We start from the raw sequence: 13,396 nt of genomic DNA on the forward strand, positions 1-13,396 counted from the left end.
ATTGGAATGGGAATAGCAATCGAGAGATCCTACAGGCCTTGGTAGACCGAGCACAAGTTGAAGTTCTCCATTACGACTTAAAGTGAGGAAATAAGAAATTACATGCCCCTTTGGGCTATGATCAGATTTTTCAGAGATTCAGCAATTGCAGGAGTAATGCAGCAGCTCTCTGGGTGTTGCATCAGAATAGGACATATTATATGTGTGTATATACAAAATATTGGAGTAACTCAGCGAGACAGGCAGCATCTCTGGAGATTTCCTATTCTTATACTTGTGTATGGTATGATTTGAATGGATGGCATGCAGAACAAGTATTTCACTGTGTCTCTGTACAAGGGAATATAAATATACGGAATAATTCCTTTTGCAAGATGTCCATGCACTGCTTCATCAAAATCTATCCTGTACCTTCTCCAGACTGCAGCACGCTGTCCACGCTGGGCGGAGTGTTGGCGAGCGGTAGATTGGCAGAGTCCCCTCTGTCCAGAGAGCTGGCACTGAAATCAGACAACAGTGATCTACAATTAGTCAATTCCTTTTTGGGGTTGGTGATCTGAGATTTTATATTGCTTGAAACTAGTTGGGCAAATAGGATACTTAATAGAAGTAAAGAGATCAACCAGAGAACATAGGTGAGTGGAATTAATAGGATTTTGGACGACAAATACGGTTGACATAGAGACCCATCAATGACCTTACTGAGAGTGGAGTAGGTTTCGCTCCACCAATGTTCTTGTGCATTCTTTGCAAACGAGGATAAAAAGTAAACTCAGAATTATTGAGAACTTGGACATTCCCCCTGATAAGGTGGTGGGACAGGGTCGTGAGGATGAGGAAGTTAAAGGGGCTGCGGAGCTAAAGTTGTGATGTCCAGTAAGCTTTTGCTTTCTTCAAAATGGGGCAGGTATTATGGGGTGAAGTGCCTCCCTCTGCACATTCCTACCACCTCACTTTAACCCAAACTTCCTGTAGGTTGTACATGCAATGGCACCTAGACCATTTACATGATGAGCGCAGAACTGGGTCCCTGGAGATTCCTGGATTCCTGGGGAGTGACAGTGCTTTAGGATCCATGTCATCCAGAAAATTAATCGGAGCTAGGAAGATGGGAATGCCTGGGTGATTGGCGGCAATCCTGAGCTTCCCAAAACTCTTCCCCACTAAGGATCTCCTGACCCACGTCGTATAGATATTGTTTGTGAACAAACTGTTGGCCAACAAAAAGGATGGATGTCAATGCTAAAATGCAGGAAACTGGGGAAGATCAACAATTGGAGTAGTGTCGAGAATTAACAGCGAGGGAAGACCCTAAAAGTAGGTACAGGAGAGGTCACCAACTGAAACACAATTAGTTGCCCAGCAGTCTTAGGTATTTTCCTGGGAATAGTAGTCTGTGCGTAGTAGGACTGGAGGTTATCAAGAATCCGTGTTCACAGAAGGTTGAGGATGGGAAGCAGGTGAGGAGAGCAATATCAACATTGACAGATTAAGAAATCTACTTTTCCCTTCTCTCCTTTCCCTCTCTCCAGTCTCTCAACTTACAAGACAACTGTGTTCGTGGAAACAATATATTCGACTTCCTTGGTCCATGGATTCAGGAAACTGAACCAGTGACTGCGCAGTGTGATGAAGGAACCTTCCTTTATCCTGAACTTATAGCAGCTGGTGGTGAACTTGTCTCTGCTCTGTAATACTGAAAACAAACAACACACTCAGACACGTGCCTGGAATAACAACACATACTCCAACTTCATAAACACATCTTAAGACTGGAGCTAGGTTCTCGAAGATATTTAAAGCAAGGACTGAAATTGTTTTGGTGATGTTGTTGATCTATACACATTTTCTGCAGGTCTAACAGTCCATCTTTTAACACATTAAACAGACAAAATGCCTTTCATTTCCAATGTTACAAAGAGATAGCTCGGATCCACGTAATGTTTTGGACATGATAAAGTTGAGCGTTAGACGAGCGTGGGAACCAGCCCTTCAGCCCACAAAGTCCACTCTGACCATAAACCACCCGTTTGTACTAGCCTTCTTTATTCTCCCCATATTCCCGTCAACTCCCCCTAGATTCTCCCACTCATCGACACGTGAAGGGCAATTTACGGTACCAATTCGACATCCAATCTTTGGCATCTGGGAGGAACCCCAATTCTCCAAAATAACAGGAAATCCTGGAAACACTCAACAACTCAGGCAGCGTCCATAGACGAAGGGCCTTCTTCCAAATCATAACTGATTCACTCTTGTTTTTAATTCATCTTTGCAGCATCTACAGCTTTGGGGATTTTCAAGCACTTTCAGAAGGTAGAGGGTGGAATAATAGTCCAGGTGTTTGCAGAAATCCTGTTTGGAACAGTACCGAGGGAGGGCTGCACTGCCTTTTGAACGAGACGTTAGCCGAGGCCCTGTGAACATTCTGGCTGATGATTAAGATCACACCACATTAGATGGAAGAAAAGCACAGGGGTTTCCAATGCCAGGGTCCAATACCTACACCCCAATTTAAAAATATCATTGCTGCTGGTGGACGGTTCCTGTGTACAAACCAAGAAAGGCATCTTCACGCGAATGCACCTCACAAAATACAATGCATGGCTCATTAACACAGGTGTCCTAGAAATTGATTTTTTTTTCAAAGTACATTGTAAGGAACAATTTAATAATTTAAAAAAATAGGCAATGTGCTTGAGATTACAGTAATATACCATAGATTTTGACTTCCACTGATTTTTTTTTATGTGCCATAACATACTGTAAGTAAAAAAAATGTTTGCTTCTACAAACTTCCCTTCATTCGGCAGTGGATTTCTTTTTTGCATGAAACCCAGAGAAAAAGGCAAAAGGACTATCTTAGAAGAAGTATAGTGATTCTCCCTCGGACTGGATGAGTTTCCTTTGGGTGTTCTGGTTTTGACTGGAGTCAGTTTGCTGCCGTCTGTCTGGAATTGGCACGTTCTCCCTGTGATCGCGTGGGTTTCTTCTGGGTGCTCCGTTTCCTCCCACATCCCAAAGACGTGCAGGTTTGTAGGTTAATTGGCTTCTGTAAATTGCTCCTTTTGTGTCGGGAGTGGATGAGAAAGTGGGATATCATAGAACTAGTGTCAACGGGTGATTGATGGGTGGCGTGGTCTCGGTGTACGGCAAGAGCTATTTCCAAGCTGTATCTCTAAACCTGAAAAAGGTTTTTACTGTGTTTCCCTCTCCACAGATACTGCTGGGTCTCTAAAGCATTTCCAGAATGTTTCTGCTTTCATTTCAGATTTCCAACATCGGTAATATTTTGTACTGGAATTTTGTCTGCCTTTGTTTTACCTTGTCGATGGCACTCTGCAAGATGCACGATATCATCTTGGTGGAAGTACTCGTAACACGAGGTTCCTAGCAACTCTTGCGGCAGATATCCCAGAATCACCGTTGCCCTGGAGACAATGAAACGATACACTTTAACTGCATGAATTACATTGCAGCCTGTGCAAAGGCAAAACGCTCAAAACACACAGAACAAGAAACCAAAGTGGCTTCCAGGACCCTTTTAACATCCCAATGATCCCACAGCTTTTTCCCCAAAGTTCTCAACATTTTCATTTAAATAAATCCATTTCCTACTTCAAAGGTTTCTGCTGAATTCACTTTCATCGTCCTTTCAAGCCATCCACTCCAGATCACAACAACCGTGTGTAAACCAATTCTCTCCCTTCATGGTCATTTTCCAATCGGCTTGAACCTTCATGGTCTATGAACCTCTGCTGAGGCATAGAGCAGCACAGCAGAAACTGGCCCTTTGGCTTGCCTTGACAACGCTAACAAAGTTGGCATTTTGGGCTAGTGCCATTTCCTGCATTTGGCCCATAGCCCTCTAAACCCTATCCATATATCTGTTCAAATGTCTATGAAAAAATGTAATTGTATCTGCTTCTCTGGCCTCCTCTAGCAGTTCATTTCAGACACTGACCATCCCGAGTGAAAAGGTTACCCCTGAGTACGTTCTTAAATATCTCCTCTCTCTCTCCTTGAGCTTATGCCCTCTAGTTTTAGAATCTTCTACCTTGGGAGAAAGAGTGGGAATGTTAATTTCATCCATGCCCCTTAGCATGGGAACACGTCTTTCAACTCATAAAATCTGTATCAACCATCAAACGGCGGGAGTGTCCAGGGAGCCGCGCGTGCCACCCACACTGGGCAACCATGTCGCCGACCAACGAAGAACGGAACGTATCCCGATAGGCCCGACTCGCCCCACAGGCCTCCCAGGGAATTGACGGTGAAGCCGGGCGGCGAGGCCTGTCTGGGCCGAGGTAGCCTCAGCGGTGGTGGTGATGGGCGCCTCGGCGGCGGCGGTAGCAGGAGCCACAGCAGCATTGGGGCCTCAGCGGCAACAGGAGCATCGGTGGCAGCTGGCGTCTCGGTCGGGGTGGGGCCTCGCGGTCGATGAACATGAGGGGGAGAGGATGACAATGGGGACCCCGCGTGGGGGGAGCGCTGTGAGGAACGGTGGGAGAACAAAGAGGGACCCAGTATGGGGGCCACTCCAGTTTAGAAGGCGCTGTGCATAAGACAGCCAGCCAACAGTCGCTTGTCATTTTCTTTTTTTCACTTCTAATTTCAAGTTTTTGTGTACCTTGTGTGTTGTGACAACGAACCAATTTCCCTTCTGGGGATGAATAAAGTTTTACGTATTGTACGGTAAGCACATATTTACACTTATCCTACATAAACCACGTGGTGACTAGAACAATGAGGCTGCAGCTCTACTAGTTATACTACTGGGCTGCCCATCAAGAATGGTTGCTCCAAATTTACTCAATTATAACCCCAATGGATTTCAAGTCTAATCATAGTCGTACAACATGGAAACAGACCCTTTGGTCCAACTCGTCCATGCCAACCAAGATCCCCAATCCCAGTTAGTCCTATTTGTCCGTGTTTTTCCCCATAGCTAAACCTTTCCTATTGGTATATTTGTCCAAATGCCAATTAAATGTTATTAATGTACGTGTCGCAACTACTTCCGCTAACAGATCATTTAATATGTGTGAAATGTTGAGAACCACACTGTTCCGAAGAGATAATAGTTGAGTTCCATGGCTGAGGGGAGACAGATGACCTTTATATCATCTGTCTGCTGCAATTGTTGTTAATTATTCCCTCTGTTACCTTGATGGTTTTCTGTCAAAAGCTACACTGCCGTGTTACACCTTGACATTAATAAACATCATCTTATGATCAACGCTAATATCAACAAAGTTTGTTGGAAGGAACTGCAGATGCTGATTTTCACCGAAGATAGACACAAAATGCTGGAGTAACTCGGCGGGTCAGACAACATCTCTGGAGAAAAGGAATGTGACATTTTGGGTCGAGACCCTTCATCTAGAGCTAGAGATACCACTGATTGGCTCTAGCCCAAGTGTGAGGAGAGGGGTGAAACCAGTTGAAAACTGAGGAATTGGCTGTGTAAATTGGTAAATAGGCAATTTATCAGTCAATTTAAGCAGGACAGCTCTTTGCGAGCGGCAGTGAGTGAGCGGCCTAGTGAGGGAAGTGCCCTGTGAGAAAAGTGTGAGTCTTTGGCTCGAGAGTCTTCGGAGAGGAGGCTGAAGAGAGGAGACCACGCAATAGAGACTAACAGAGGCAAAGAGGTTTGCCACGCACTGCAAGGGAGCAGTGGACCAGACAGGAAGAGCGGACGGAATTACCACTAGACAGCCAAACCAGTAGGTAATTTACGGCTGGGGTGAGTACTTTCCCATTTATAGGAGGTAGGATTATATAAATAAGGGGTGTATCAATACAGTAGGGGATTCTTAAATAGGACCAGTTAATTACTTATATAAGATGGGCGGTCAGGAGATGTGCCAATACTGCGAGATGTGGGAATTTGTCGACACCATTGATGTAGAAGATCCCTACAGCTGCAGTAAGTGTTTGAGGCTAGAGGAACTCCAGCTCCGCATTGATGAGCTGGAGACCCAACTTCATACGCTGCGGTACATCAGGGGGGGGGAGTATTACCTGGATGTTTTGTGCCAGGGGATGGTCACACCGACCAGTTTAACTAATTCAGTAGGCAGTGAGCAAGGAAAGGAAGGTGTGGCCATAAGCGAGGCAGGTAGGGGGAACCAGGAGGAGATGCGGCAGGAGCCACAGCCCTTGTCCCTGACGAGCATGACCGAGGCTCTTACTCAATGTAAGGACGGGATCAGGGGCTGTGGGAGGGATGAGCAACCTGGCTGCAGCACCGTGGATCAGGAGGCCATTCAAGAGGGGGGAGTTAGAAGAAATGCCGTAGTGATAGGGGATAGTATTATTCGGGGGGTAGATAAGGTTCTCTGCGGCCAGCAGAACATGTCCCGAAGGCTGTGTTGCCTACCCGGTGCTAGGGTTAAGGATATCTCTGCGATGCTGGAGAGAAATTTGCAGAGGGAGTAGGAGGATCCAGTGGTCGTGGTCCATGTGGGGACCAATGACATAGGAAGGACGAGGAAGGAGGATCTGCTGAAGGAGTTTGAGCAGTTAGGGAATAAATTAAAAAGCAGAACCTCGAGGGTACTGATCTCCGGATTGCTACCTGAGCCACGGGCCAAATCGGCGAGGGTACGTAAAATTAAAAAGCTAAATGCGTGGCTCAAAGACTGGTGTGGGAATAATGGGTTTGGTTTCTTGGGCCACTGGCACCAGTACTGGGACAGGGGGGATCTGTTCTGTAAGGACGGACTTCACCTGAACGGTGCTGGGACTGGGGTCCTGGCAAATCATATAACTAGGGCAGTAGAGAGGTCTTTAAACTAAGTAGCGGGGGGGAGGTATCAAGGGGGGTAATAACGGCAGGGGTAGAGGAAATAGAGCAGGGTATCAGTGGGGAAGCGGAAAGTCAAAATGTGACAGGAGACAGAATGTGTGAAGATAAAGCTTTAGATGTAAAAGGGGCAAAAACGGAAAGGAAGGGTAGTAAAAATCATCTGAAAGTGCTTTATCTAAATGCACGGAGTATTCGTAATAAGATAAATGAATTAACGGTGCAATTAAGTATATATAGTTATGATATCGTGGCCATTACGGAGACATGGCTGCAAGGGGATCAGGACTGGGAGTTAAATATAGAGGGTTACTCGACAATTAGGAAAGATAGACAGGAAAGAAAGGGAGGAGGGGTGGCCCTTTTAATAAGGGAGGGAATAACGGCAATAGAGAGGAAGGATATTGCGTTGAAGGATCAGGATAGTGAAACAGCTTGGGTACAGATAGAGAATAATAAGGGGAAAAAAACACTAGTGGGTGTAATTTATAGACCTCCAAATAGCTGTGACGCTGTTAGTCAGAACATAAATCTGCAAATAGTTGACGCATGTAAAAAGGGAACTGCTGTAATCATGGGGGACTTCAATTTTCATATTAATTGGGCAAACCAAACTGGGCAGGGTAGACTAGAGGAAGAGTTTATAGAATGTATTAGAGACGGGTTCCTAGAACAGTATGTCACAGAACCGACAAGGGGGGAGGCAATCTTGGATCTGGTCCTGTGTAATGAAGCAGGATTAATTAAAAATGTCATAGTTAGGGACTCGTTGGGAACAAGTGACCACAATATGGTCGAATTCCATATTCAAATAGAAGGGGAGCAGGTTGAAACTCAGGCTAGGGTGCTTAGTCTAAATAAGGGGGATTATGAAGGTATGAGGACTGAGCTGATCAAAGTTGACTGGGATAGCAGACTCAAGAATAAGACGGTACATGAGCAGTGGTGTACGTTTAAGGGTATACTGTATAACCTTCAAGAAAAATTTATTCCTATGAAGAAAAAAAAGGGTAAGGGTAAGAACAGTCAGCCATGGCTCAGTAAAACTATAAAGGATAGTATTCGGCTGAAGGCAAGGGCATATAAGGTAGCCAGAGATAGTGGGAGGGTAGAGGATTGGGAAGCATTTAAAGGTCAGCAAAAAATAACTAAGAGATTAATTAAGACGGGGAAAATAGACTATGAAAGGAATTTAGCGAACAACATAAAAACTAATAGTAAGAGTTTTTATAGCTATATAAAAAGAAAAAGGGTGGCTAAGGTGAACGTTGGTCCATTGGAGGGTGAGACTGGAGAGTTGTTGGTGGGGAACATGGAAATGGCAAAGGCATTAAACGAGTATTTTGTATCAGTCTTCACCATAGAAGACACACAAAATATTCCAACGCTGGATAAACAGGGGGCGGTAGGAATGGAGGAGCTAAATACTATTAAGATCACCAAGGAGGTGGTATTAGGGAAATTAATGAGACTGAAGGAGGATAAATCCCCTGGGCCTGATGGATTACATCCAAGGGTCTTGAGGGAGATAGCGGTGGGGATTGTGGATGCATTGGTGATATTTTTCCAAAACTCCCTGGAGGCAGGAACGGTCCCAGTGGATTGGAAAATGGCCAATGTAACACCTATATTTAAAAAAGGAAGTAAACAGAAGGCGGGTAACTATAGACCGGTTAGTCTAACATCGGTGGTGGGTAAAATGTTAGAGACAATTATTAAAGAAACACTAACAGGGCACTTGGATAAACATGACTTCATCGGACAGAACCAGCATGGTTTTGTGAAGGGGAAGTCCTGTTTAACGAATCTGCTCGAATTCTTTGAGGAAGTAACAACCCGGGTGGATAAAGGGGAACCGGTGGATGTGGTATACTTGGACTTCCAAAAGGCTTTTGACAAGGTGCCACATAAGAGACTATTGCTAAAAATAAAAAATTATGGGATTGGGGGTAATATATTAGCATGGGTGAGAGGATTGGCTAACAAATAGGAAGCAGAGAGTGGGGATAAATGGTTCATACTCGGGATGGCAACCGGTAACTAGCGGGGTTCCGCAAGGGTCGGTGCTGGGACCCCAGTTGTTCACAATTTATATAAATGATTTGGAGGAGGGAACCAAGTGTAATATATCAAAATTTGCGGACGATACAAAAATGGGAGGAAAAGTAGGGGATGAGGAGGATAGGAAGAGTCTGCAAAAGGATATAGATAAGCTAGGTGAGTGGGCAACAACTTGGCAGATGAAATTTAATGCTAATAAATGTGAAGTCATTCACTTTTGGAAAAAAAATGATAGGGCAAGTTATTTTCTAAATGAGGAGGAGCTGCGTTGTAATGCAACGCAAAGGGATCTAGGGGTATTAGTACATGAATCACTGAAAGTTAGTATGCAGGTGCAGCAAGCAATCAGGAAGGCCAATGGAGTTTTGGACTTTATTGCTAGGGGGATTGAGTATAAAAAAACGGAGGTCTTGCTGCAGCTGTACACAGTATTAGTGAGACCACATTTGGAATACTGTGTACAGTTCTGGGGTCCATACTTAAGAAAGGATGTACTAGCCCTGGAGGCAGTGCAGCGAAGGTTTACAAGATTAATTCCTGCAATGAGGGGATTGACATATGAGGAAAGGTTAAGTAGGCTGGAACTCTACTCTTTGGAGTTTAGAAGAATGAGAGGCGATCTCATTGAAACATATAAGATCGTGAGGGGCCTTGATCGGGTGGATGCCCCGAGGATGTTCCCAATGATCGGGGAAACTAGAACTAGGGGACATAGTTGCAGAATAAGGGGGGGCTCTTTTAAAACTGAGATGAGGAAGAACTTCTTCACCCAGAGGGTGGTTAATTTATGGAATTCACTGCCCCAGGGAGCAGTGGAAGCAGAAACTTTAAATATATTTAAGACTAAAATAGATGGTTTTTTAGCTGCCAAGGGGATAAGGGGCTACGGGGAGAGGGCAGGGATATGGACCTAGGTATGGTTAGTATAGTAAGACCTGAGTGATCTCCTGGACAAGTGTCGATCGCCTAGATTGGGGTCGGAGAGGAATTTCCCGGATTTTTTTCCCGAATTGGACCTGGGTTTTTATCCGGTTTTTTGCCTCCCCCAGGAGATCACGAGGTTCTTGGGGTGGAGAGGGGTGATAGCGGTATAAAGGGGAGGGTAGTGTCTTGTGTTCTGTGTCTTGTGTCTACTGTTTGTGGGTAAGTGTGTCTGTTTAGTGTTCAGCCATGAGCGAGTGGCGGTGCGGGCTCGATGGACCTGGTGGTCTGCTCTCGCACCTACTTTCTATGTCAATGTTTCTATGTTTCTATCAGACTGGAATCTGAAGAAAGGCCTTGACCCGAAACATCACCTATTCCGTTTCTCCAGAGATGCTGCCTGACCCGCTGAGTTACTCCGGCATTTTGTGTCCATCGTCAACAAAGTTTGCCTGATTTTATATTAATACTGATTTACAACAAATAAAATTTCACACAATGGTATGGAATATATATAATTTTTTTTAACGACCTTCAATGGCAACAACGCTTTCTCTTTACTTGTATTAAAAAAGTGGAATTTCAAATAAGAAAATGAATAAACTCGAGTCATTACATTCTCTCACCTTTGATCCACAAAGACAAACTTCCCATCTATTGCGTGCCGGGAAACGTACTCTGTTGATTTGACTCTGATATCACTGCTGACTGGCTGCGGGGCGATGTGTGGGTGTAGACGGCCAATGGCCACAAGGCAGCTCAGGTTGCAGCCCTCGTTGTCAGCTTCATTGTCTTCATCCAATCCCATCTTTGTGGGGGGCCAACTCTTCAAGTAGCCACTGCTGTGGATGGTGCAGAAGCTTTTGCGGTCGGCTGCAAGGCACAAGGGCGGATGGTTCAGCCGGAGTCGTGTTTTCAAAACACCAGAGTGAGCTGGCGTGTGAAGTGTACATTCACAGAGGCACAGTAACAGGCCCTTCGGCCCCACATCCATTACGAGCAAGTTGACATTTGGGGCTCGTTCCATTTACCTACATTTGGCCCATAATCCTGTGAACCTTTCCTATCCATATATCTGCCCAAATGTCTTTTGAAAATTATAACTGCATCACTTCTGTTGCTTCTTCTGGCAGCTCATTTCAGATACAGGCTACTTACCAAGTGAAAACATTGCCTGAGGTCCGTCTTAAATTGTTTCCCTCACTCCTTAAGCCTATCTCCTCAAAGCCTATGCCCTCTAGTTTTAGACTCTTCTGCACTGGGGAAAAAGGCTGCGAGCATTCACTTTATCCATGCCCTTCATGATGTTGTATACTTCAATAAGGTTACCCCCAATTTGCACCAGAACTGAGCATGTGCCCTGGAATTCTTTCCCTAAATCTCTAGCTACAGACATAAGCAAATAAGTACGCCCTTCAGTTTACGTCTTTGCTGACCATCACCTATCCATTCACAAAAATGCTGGAGAAACTCAGCAGGTGCAGCAGCATCTATGGAGTGAAGGAAATAGGCAACGTTTCGGGCCGAAACGTTGCCTATTTCCTTCGCTCCATAGATGCTGCTGCACCCGCTGAGTTTCTCCAGCATTTTTGTGTACCTTCGATTTTCCAGCATCTGCAGTTCCTTCTTAAACACCTATCCATTCACCCTAATCTTACATTAATCCCTTTATTTTCTTGGTCAGAGTTGGGCCTGAGCTGAATCTACAAACAATGTTACCTTTCTTCTTGGAGCAGTTTGAAGAGAAGTCCTTGTCCTCCACCTTGACTGATGGTTTGTTGCACTTCATCCGGCAGAAGAAGGAGCGCCTTGCTCCTGAACACAGTCGGGTGGGTCCAGGAGTTATGTCAGTCTTCACCGGCAAGCCAGCTGATCATGACAAACACGGCAGGAAAAACAAAACAAATGCAAAATAAATGCAACTTTAACTATTTAGGATGGAAAACATGACACAATAATCCACCGGTACCTGATAACTTCATGAAGACAATGCACTTTACATGCAAATAAAATCAAAAGTGAGCAAGATATTGAGGGAAAAATCAAAAGAGCTGCAGGTGGTCGTAATCTGGAAATAAATAAAATGCTTCAAACTCTCAATGTCCAAAGACTAAATTTCTAAATATATAAATTTGTAAGAGGCAGACAATAGGATAGACAGTCAGAACCTTTTCCCCAGGTGGAAATGTCAAAGACTAGTGGGCATAGTTTTAAGGTAAGAGGGGCAAAGTTTAAAGATGTATAGAGCAAGTTTTATTTTTAAACATATATTTCACACATGCATGGGCGGAAGTCCTGGGGGCGGGGCACGAGGGGGACACGCCCCCCCCATGTTTTGAGAGGTGGGGGACAATCCCTCCTATGTTTTGTAATCCAGACTTTATCAGACACTTTCTAAGGGCTGAATCGGCCCGTTCGCGGGGCCTTTCAGTGCCCGGCGCAGCTTAAAATCAAATAGCTGCATCAAGGCGATCGAGGATCCCGATGTTGAAGCTCCCGCCGGCCGATGAAACACCCCGTGAACGGGCCGATTCAAGCCCCATGATTCAGGGCGGACGAAGCTGCTGTTGCTGGAGTTTGGAGTCGGTCACCAACCAAGTCAGCTTCTGATGTTACCATCCACAGGGCCCACGGCCGAAGCCTTGCGCGCGTGTGTGTGTGTGTGTGCGCGCATGCAAGCGTGCGGCCGTCAATAAATTGTGTCCCCCCCATGTTTTGATTACGATTTCCGTGCCTGCACACATGGATATCTGCAAAGTGTTATCATGGGTGATGGTGGAGACAGATACGATATTTGAGAGGTATTTGGAAAGGCACATGGATGTACAGGAAGGATATGGATCACGTGCAGACAGTCAGGCAGTACGTGTGAAAAAAGAAGCAGTGAACGGTTCAGGTCCAGGACCCTTCTAACACAACCAGGGAGGATAGAAAATGGGTTTCAGTGACAGAAGATGGAGGAGGGGATGGGTAAATACAAAATATTTCTGATATGAACGAGATCAATTGAATAAATGTGCCGTTAATGAAACTGCGTGCATTTTTGGTTATATTAAGGGTCGCAATAGTTGAGACCAAATAAAGTGCATCTTGCAAAGACTGCTTTCATCAACTTTGTCGTCTATCTTACTGTTCACCAATTCTCTGGACGAAGAGTAGGGTCTTACTTTTGGCATCTATTAGCCTTTCCCTTGGCGCACTGTCGAACGAGGAGAGCTGCTCTTTCACTTTGGCGATGTCCTTTGGATGAAGGTAATCAAACAAGCTCTGGCCAATCAGATCAGTCTGCAAAATAATAAGAGCAAAAATGATCACATGAAGAAATTTGTGGTCTAGAATTTAATTTTTATCTCAAAGAACAGCCAAAGTGCTTCAGAATTGGTTAACAGTCTAGGTTCAATCCAATCTACTGAATAATTATATACCCAGGGTGCTCCAAAAAACAATGCCTTAATAGTTTAGACTTTAGAGATACCGTGTGAGGATAGGTTCTTCGGCCCACCGAGTTTGCACCGACCAGCGATCATTGCTTACACTAACACTATCCTACACACTAGTGACAATTTACAATTTACAGAATACAATTAAACTACAACCTTGCATATC

The 13,396-nt window shown here is 44.8% G+C and overlaps 1 protein-coding gene across 2 annotated transcripts in view; it reads right to left on the reverse strand.

Annotated features, from left to right (window-relative positions):
• The window catches only part of LOC129705646 (basic helix-loop-helix ARNT-like protein 1), a 60,863-nt gene that overhangs the window by 14,572 nt on the left and 32,895 nt on the right, over positions 1 to 13,396 (reverse strand). For both annotated transcript variants that reach the window (XM_055649306.1, XM_055649305.1), the window contains exons 9-14: positions 12,958 to 13,075; positions 11,510 to 11,659; positions 10,417 to 10,663; positions 3,325 to 3,431; positions 1,546 to 1,696; positions 412 to 500 (exon numbers count right to left, since the gene is read on the reverse strand). In XM_055649306.1, the coding sequence (XP_055505281.1) occupies positions 412 to 500; positions 1,546 to 1,696; positions 3,325 to 3,431; positions 10,417 to 10,663; positions 11,510 to 11,659; positions 12,958 to 13,075 (862 nt within the window). The remainder of the gene's footprint in view (positions 1 to 411; positions 501 to 1,545; positions 1,697 to 3,324; positions 3,432 to 10,416; positions 10,664 to 11,509; positions 11,660 to 12,957; positions 13,076 to 13,396) is intronic.

Source organism: Leucoraja erinacea, chromosome 18 (assembly GCF_028641065.1).
Source record: "Leucoraja erinacea ecotype New England chromosome 18, Leri_hhj_1, whole genome shotgun sequence".
Taxonomy (NCBI): Eukaryota; Metazoa; Chordata; class Chondrichthyes; order Rajiformes; family Rajidae; genus Leucoraja; species Leucoraja erinaceus.